We start from the raw sequence: 7,878 nt of genomic DNA on the forward strand, positions 1-7,878 counted from the left end.
GAGGAACAGAGAAGACAGACTGTTGTTCATTGGTGAGTATCTTCTCTTCTTTACACCATATTGACAGGCTATCCATCCATCCATCATCCATCATCCATCATCCATCCATCCATCCATCCATCCACCCATCCATTCATCCACCCACTATTCATCCATCATCCATCTATCCATTCAACCATCCATCCACAAACCATCCATCCATCATCCATCCATCCACAAACCATTCATCCATCATCCATCTACCCATCCATCATAATCCATCTATCCATCCACCCACCATCCATCCATCCATCCATCCATCCACCTACCATCCATCCATCCATCCATCCACCCACCCACCATCCATCCATCCATCCATCCACCCTCCCACCATCCATCCATCCATCCATCATCCATCTATGCATCCATTCATCCCAACCCTTTTGGGGTTACAGGGTTGCTAGAGCCTACCACCACCATGCTTGACAGTTATTCAGAAGAGATTCTTCAAATGTACGGTTTATCTTTACCAAAAATCTTTAGATTTGTCTCATAAATTCAAATTACTACATGACTGAAATCATCTGCCATTATTTAAATCGTATATGCATAAATTTGAATTACAAACATATTTTTGCGCACAAATTCAGATAATCCTATGGTTTTTAGACTGAATTTTTGTGGGCAGTGAAGGGACTTACAGCCTGGCCTGAGTGACGCTCTTGCAGGAAATGTATCTCTGAACTGCAGCGGGGGTCACCCCATAGCCAGTGGTGCAGATACTCGTCCCTCCAATGACAAAAGTCCAAAAAGTATGTCTCCTCAAGGGGTTCATATCGAAGCTGCGGAACCACAAGTTGGGATGAAAAATTTAGCCTTTTAAATGCTAAGATGCACAAATTCACACATTTAAATCTGCAGAAACAAGTGTTTTTGAAAGTTACTCCCAAAAGTTGAGCCTTCCTCCCTGCTGTGCATCTGAAAAGATAACGGAGACTCCTCCTTGGATGATCACAGCTTTGATTATAACAGCCAGAAAACCCGAGAGCATAATTCCCAACTAAAACATTAGGAAAAGAAAGGGTTTAGTTTCTCTGTAACTTTCAATGAAGATTTTTGAAAATTAGCATTTCATTCACATAAGAGATCATAGTAATTAATAAAGTTTGACTGTGTTGAAAAGAAGAAGACTTAAATATTTGTTTTTGTACTCCACATCATCCTACCTGGAACACATCAGTCCACACCACAGCTTTAATCCCTCCCTGTAAAAGCACAGACCAACGCAATGATCAACTTTAAGAAATCAAAGAAAAAAGGTAAAATTTTATATAAAAAAGACAAGTATTTATGTTCCACACATAAGCATAAATTCTGAATAAAACAGTCAAATATCCAATGGATCAGCGATGGCAAACAACAGGTTTAAAATACATCCATCTGTCGGGGTTGCTGGAGCCTATCCCAACCACTGTTGGGCAAAAGTGGGGTTCATCCTGGACATGGTTACCAGTTTGTCAGAGGACCACGTTCATATTCATGTTCATACATAATTAAGAGTCAAAAATGAACCTCTGAAAGACGTTTTTGGCGTGTGAGAGGAAAACAGAGAAAACAGAGCAGCGAGGTCCGGGTGGCCGCTGCGAACTTTAAAGCAGGTGCCGCCCAGACAGCCGGAACCGGTTGCTGGGCTGGGGGATCCTGTTCTACAAGTGCATCCACCCAGCCTCTATCAGAAGGACTCAGGCACCAATGCAACAGCAAGCAGGCGGTCTTTCATACACCACTTTTCCGGGTCCCCCACCGGACGGGGATTCAGCGCTGATGGACTCTTCCATCTTTTCTACCGAGGAAATCCTGGTGGGTTAGTTTATTTTTCTCCACTTAGTAATCTGATTACCAGCAGGTCTTCTGGTCTGATCTGAGGTCTAACACACATACAAATACCACAATCATCCTCCATAGAACTAATAGATTGGTGGTCCTGCCAGAAAACGATGACAGCAATCATTTACTAGTGAAAAGTCACATTCTTGCTTTTCCAGATCTGTTTATACAATTGTAACACAGTAGTAAACAGGAATCTATACCATTCCAAAATGGCGGCCAAATTTGCATACACAACAAGCTAGCATGTCATCTCAAGTGATATATCTTGTTGGGCACACCTTTCTCAGATTTTCCAATACATCGATACAAGTATAGAAGTGTTGTCTTCCCATTGCTTTCAATGTTTTTTTGTATGTAAAGTCGTGTTTTTAAAATTGGTGGTAATGCTCGGCTTTGTGGGATGATTAGCATAATAAAGAACAACTCTGTAGCTGTCCTTGGAAACATACAGTCAAATCAAATCAAACTTTATTTATAAAAACCACTTCTCATATCTTGCGCAACCCGAAGTGCTTCATATTTAAAAAACAATAAATACGAAAGCATACACAAAAACCCAACCCTTCCCGCCGTTAACACATATAACCAATGACCCCACATACAATGAAAAAAATTTAAAAAAGAACTTCTAAATAAACTTAAAGTCACCATACAACAAATTTTTCTGTTTTCTTTAAACGTTCCTAGTGAGGTTGTAAGAGAATATTTTTGATTAAATTCTAATTCCATTTTATTCTTATATGTAACCTTTCATTGAAGCTCTGTAACATTTGAATTAACCTAGTGTGCTTATTAACACATGAATCTGAATATATTCTCAGATATTTAAAACACCCTAGAATTCCAACTCAAGAGGTGGCTGATGTAAAACAGATTTGAATTGTCCTCTGTGAAAGAAATTGATGAAAGGGTTTACAATACCCCGTTCCCGAGCAGGAAGGCAGAATACTGATCAGCAGGAGGGCAGGATACTGATTGAGTTGTAAACATTCCCAAATGGTTCCTTACATGACATCCTCCTTACCCGAGGGGTGTTAAGACATAGATAACAAGTTGACTCCGAGACAAATGCAGGAAGTGGAGGCCTCTGACTGACCAAATATGGGCATGACATGTGACAGGTAGCATGGCCCTGAAGATGGTTTGATCATCCCTATAAAAAGCTTACATCTTGTCAGTTCGTCGGAACCCCTCTATGAAAGCGCTCGTGTGCACCGCGTGTATTATCCTGATTTTGTTATTAAACACTTGTGTTAATCTTAAGATGTGTCTGTTCCTCCATCGGATTCAACATTTTTCCACAACAAGGTTTTAATTAGGACTGTGAAGTTTTTAACAAAAATTCCACATCCTAAATGTCTTAAAAAGCCATTTTTCCTGTTGATCTGAAGCCCTCTTTTCCAAAAATTCCTCTGTGTGGGTGTGGCTTATGGTGCTGAGCAGTGTACTATTTTACTTTCAGTTTCATTTTAAATACGTGAAGCCAACTTGAAAAAATCCCGTCTTGGACGCAATTATAATACGAGCAGTGCAATCACCCGCAGCTTCACTGCATGATGGGGAGCCGACATGATTTTCAATCACAAAATAATAAAAGCTAACATCAATATGGCCTTTCACTGAATTACAATCTTTTACAGCAAAAAAGTGGGATGTTATCTTCTCTTCTCCAGCCTCTAAGCTGCATCCAGGCCAGCTATCGTGACGTAAGCAAGTCTCAGGAATTCAAATGGAGTTTTTCTTGGATACTTTGAGTGACAGCGACTTAAAAGGAGAAATACTCAGAGATGGAAACACGAAATGATTTCTTATTATACTTTTTCTCTTTCAGAAGAAAAATGCCACACATACATGTTAAAATCTCAAAAACTCAGCCACAGGAACATCGCCACAGTTATTGTTCAGTGGTACATTCCATGCAGGGGCTTGTCCTCCCATGATTCTCTGTCCTCCAGCATCCTCTGCTTTCCATTGTCTGCGACATTCACTGAGCACGCTGTCAGTTGGAGCCTTCAGCTTGACATATTCATGCATCTTTGATGTTTCTTCCTGGATATTATCTTCTATGCTCTCTAGTCCTCGGCCTCCTTCCTTGTGGCTAGCACACAGTCTCGGGGTGCTGGATTTGGGATGGAACCCTCTATGTATGGTGAGGAGCTTTCAAGTCTTAACATCCGTGGTCTGTATCTCCTCCTTTGGCTATCTTAATATTTCTGCAGGGTATCTGATGACTGGCAGTGCATAACTGTTTATTGCCCGTGTCTTGTTCTTGCCATTGAGCTGGCTTTTCAGGACTTGTCTAACTCGTTGGAGGTATTTGGAAATTACAGCTATCCTTGTTGCCTGTTCCAGGTTGCTGCTTGTCTGTGGAATTCCAAGGTACTTGTAACTGTCCTCATTGTCTGCTATTGTTCCTTCTGGGAGTGAGAGCCCTTCTGTGTGGACAACCTTGCCTCTCTTTGTCACCATCCGACTGCATCTCTCAAACCCAAATGACATCCCAATGTCAGTACTGTAGGTCCTGGTGGTGTCGATCAGGGAGTCAATGTCGTGCTCGCTCTTAGCGTATAGCTTTGTCATCCATGTAGAAGAGGTGACTGATGGTGGCCCCATTTCTGAGTTGGTATCCATAGCCAGTCTTATTGATTATTTGGATGAGGGGGTTCAGACCTCTGCAGAAGAGCAGTGGAGACAGAGCATCATCTTGGTATATGTCACATTTGATGGACACTTGTGCAAGTGGCTTGCCATTGGTTTCAAGGGTGGTTTTCCACAACTTCATTGAGTTTCCTCTTAGAGTCCCTTTGATGTTGTACATCTCCAAGCATTCAGCGATCCAGGTGTGTGGCATTGAGTCATAGGCTTTCTTGTTATCAATCCAGGCTGTGCACAGGTTGGTGTGTCGGTACCTATAATAAATGGCGTATACTTGGTAAATGGCGTATACTTGTATAGCGCTTTCTACCCTCCTCCGAGGGCCCAAAGCGCTTCACAGTCACAGACCCATTCACCCATTCATACACACATTCACACACTGGTGGTGGCTCATAAAGGAGCACTTTAAAGAAACACATTAGATGCACGAGATCTAAATATGAAGTTGGATATCTATACAAATAACGACAGGGCTGTGTCTTAGGAACAAAAGGATGCCAAGTCTTTTAATGGAAATAAAAGTTTTCAGCCTACAGAGGCTCAATTGTGTAGACACCATCAAATCAGAGTGAAATGAAGATGTGGCAGGCTAGTCCATTTTTTCCAAAACTTCATTTCTGCAACTCAAAATGCTTTTCAGTATCTTGTGTGGCCCCCACCAGCTTGTATGCATGCTTGACAACGTGGCGGCATGCTCCTAATGAGACGACGGATGGTGTCTTGTGGCATTTCCTCCCAGATCTGTGTGAGGGCATCCCTGAGCTGTTGTACAGTCTGAGGAGCAACCTGGCGGCGCCTAATGGACCCAAACATAATGTCCCAGAGATGTTCTATTGGGTTTAAGTCAGGGGATGGTGAAGGTCATTCAATTGTTTCAATTCCTTCATCCTCCAGGTACTGCCTGCATACTCTTGACACGTGAGGCCGGGCATTGTCGTGCATTAGGAGGAAACCAGGACCTACTGCACCAGCGTAGGGTCTGACAATGGGTTCAAGGATTTCATCTGGATACCTTATGGCAGTCAGAGCACCATTTCCTAGGCAGTAGAGGTCTGTGCGTCCCTCCATGGATATGCCTCCCCAGACCATCACTGACCCACCACCAAACCTGTCATGTTGAACCACGTTGCAGGCAGCATAACGTTCTCCTTGTCTTCTCCAGACTCTTTCACGTCTATCACAGGTGCTCAGGGTGAACCTGCTCTCGTCTGTGAAAAGTACAGGGCGCCAGTGGTGGACTTGCCAATTCTGGTGTTCTTGAGCAAATGCCAGTGGAGCTCCACGGTGCTGGGCAGTGAGCACAGGGCCCACTACAGGACGTGGGGCCCTCAGGCCACCTTCATGAAGTCTGTTCCTGATTGTTTGGGTAGAGACATTCACACCAGTGGCCCTCTGGAGGTCATTCTGTAGGGCACGAGCAGTGCTCAGCCTGTTCCGCCTTGCACAAAGGAGCAGGTATGGGTCCTGCTGAGGGGTTGAGGACCTTCTACGGCCCTGTCCAGCTCTCCCAGAATAACCACCAGTCTCCTGAAATCTCCTCCATGTTCTGGAGATTGTGCTGGGAGACACATTAAACCTTCTTGCTGCAGCACGTGTGGATGTGCCATCCTGGAGAAGTTGGACAACCTGTTCAACTTCTGTAGGGTTAAGGAATCTCCTCATACTGCCAGTAGAGATAATTATCAAGCCAAAATCAGCACGAGTGGAAAACCAGCCAAAAAAGATCAAGAGGGAGAAACTTGAAATGACCTCCACATGTAACACCAGTCCTGTTTGGAGGGTTTTCTAATTGTTGCCACTGAAGTGCACCTGTTGTTAATTCCATCAAATCAAATCATTCTTTATTTATATAGCACTTTTCATATTAAAGAATAACACTGTTATGGTTTGGTGTTTTCTTTTATTTGGTTTTGTGGTGTTGTGTTCTTTTACTGATGTTTTGTCTCCACTGTGCTCCTACAGGGTGGCGTGGGGCAGGAGGCGTGGCCTTCCCTAATTGGTGACGCTGCACACCTGCACTCAATCCCAATTAGTCTGTTTCTTTTTGTCAATCCAATAAATCTTCACATATTGAACATCCAGTCTGGCTCTGCTCTGGGATCTGTCTACACACCCTGACAAACACAAAGTGCTTTACAAGAAAAGCAGAACAGTGTAAGTGTTATAAAAACATGCAATAAAATTAAAATTAAAAATTAAGAACCTCTGCTATCCCAAGCAGCTAAAGTGGTAGAAAGGCGGTGGGGATCCCCGCCGCCTGCTCAGGCTGGCCACAACGCCTGGTACGGACCTGTTACATGCAGAGTGTTGGTCTAAAGTTGTTCTCCCTTCCTCCTCTGCATGAGCTGAGCTGCACCTCGGCTGATTGGACACACCTGACAGCTAACAAGCACACCAACCAGCCTCCAGAGCCAGCTACCTGGACGGCATAAAAGCTGAGCAGGCTGACTGAGAAGGGAGGCCCTCCTTCATGCTTATACCTGACTCTTGTGTAGCTTTGCCCTTTTGTCTCCTGGAGTGTGTGGGAGGTTGTGGACAGGTAAGACGGGGTACCCTGTACACTCCACGTAGCTTGCCTCCTGTTAGAAACACTAGGTAGGTTGGTTGGTGCCACCCCCTGTAAGTTTTGGTCCTCATTTAGTAGATTAGTCAGAGATCTTTTTGTTTCAGTTTTAGATTAGAAATAGGTAGGCTGTGTTTTGTTTTGTTCTTTTCATTCCTTTGGCCCAGTCCCTAGACACCTGTGGACGTAACAGACCCAAAATACATAATGACCAGCTTTTAGAGCTAGGTGATATGGTCAAAAAATATAATCTCTAATATTTTCATTCCATACCTGATTTTCAATTCCCATTGCATTTATCCTCCCTCCTTTTAATTATTAATTTTTTTTAACAAAGGTTACAAATGTCAGAATATTATTAATACAAGTATTTTATTTTAACACGTCTCTTGGAAATTGTCTGAAGGACAAAGTGCAACTAAATATAATCTGTAAAAATGTTTGTAGAACAATGTTGCAGGTGTTTTGTGAGCTACAGCTAGCATAAGCATCTTATAAAGAGAAATGACAATCATTAAGCAGAACACTTTTGGTGGCAACAGCCTTCAAACTGTGTCTGCTCTGATATGTGTCTACATATATAGACAACATACGGGACAGCTCGTTAGCATTGGCAGCTAGTATCCTAGCATACCAGTGTCAGTGTGTAACAACAGCGCTGTCTCCAAATCAACACTTTTATAAATGTTCTGCTGCTGCTTTAGACCAGCAGCTTTATCCTCCAGTTCTGTCTGGAACCTGTAGAAAATTGCTGCATGCTGCATGCTAACCGCTACCGCTGTTTGTTTTTT

The 7,878-nt window shown here is 43.0% G+C and overlaps 1 protein-coding gene and 1 long non-coding RNA gene across 2 annotated transcripts in view; both read right to left on the bottom strand.

The window, feature by feature from the left end:
- Positions 1–687: 687 nt before the first annotated feature.
- Positions 688–1,338, bottom strand: LOC112140700. The gene is made up of 3 exons (XR_002918228.2): positions 1,206–1,338; positions 924–1,039; positions 688–821 (listed from the first exon to the last, which is right to left on the bottom strand). It is a non-coding gene; the product is annotated as an uncharacterized LOC112140700 (long non-coding RNA).
- Positions 1,339–4,429: 3,091 nt separating this feature from the next.
- The window catches only part of LOC112140699 (sodium-coupled monocarboxylate transporter 1-like), a 14,234-nt gene continuing 10,785 nt past the window's right edge, over positions 4,430–7,878 (bottom strand). Inside the window, exon 5 of the mRNA XM_024263713.2 lies at positions 4,430–4,752. Coding sequence (XP_024119481.1) covers positions 4,430–4,752 — 323 coding nt within the window. The remainder of the gene's footprint in view (positions 4,753–7,878) is intronic.

The sequence above is a fragment of the Oryzias melastigma genome, unplaced genomic scaffold (assembly GCF_002922805.2).
Source record: "Oryzias melastigma strain HK-1 unplaced genomic scaffold, ASM292280v2 sc00458, whole genome shotgun sequence".
Taxonomy (NCBI): domain Eukaryota; kingdom Metazoa; phylum Chordata; class Actinopteri; order Beloniformes; family Adrianichthyidae; genus Oryzias; species Oryzias melastigma.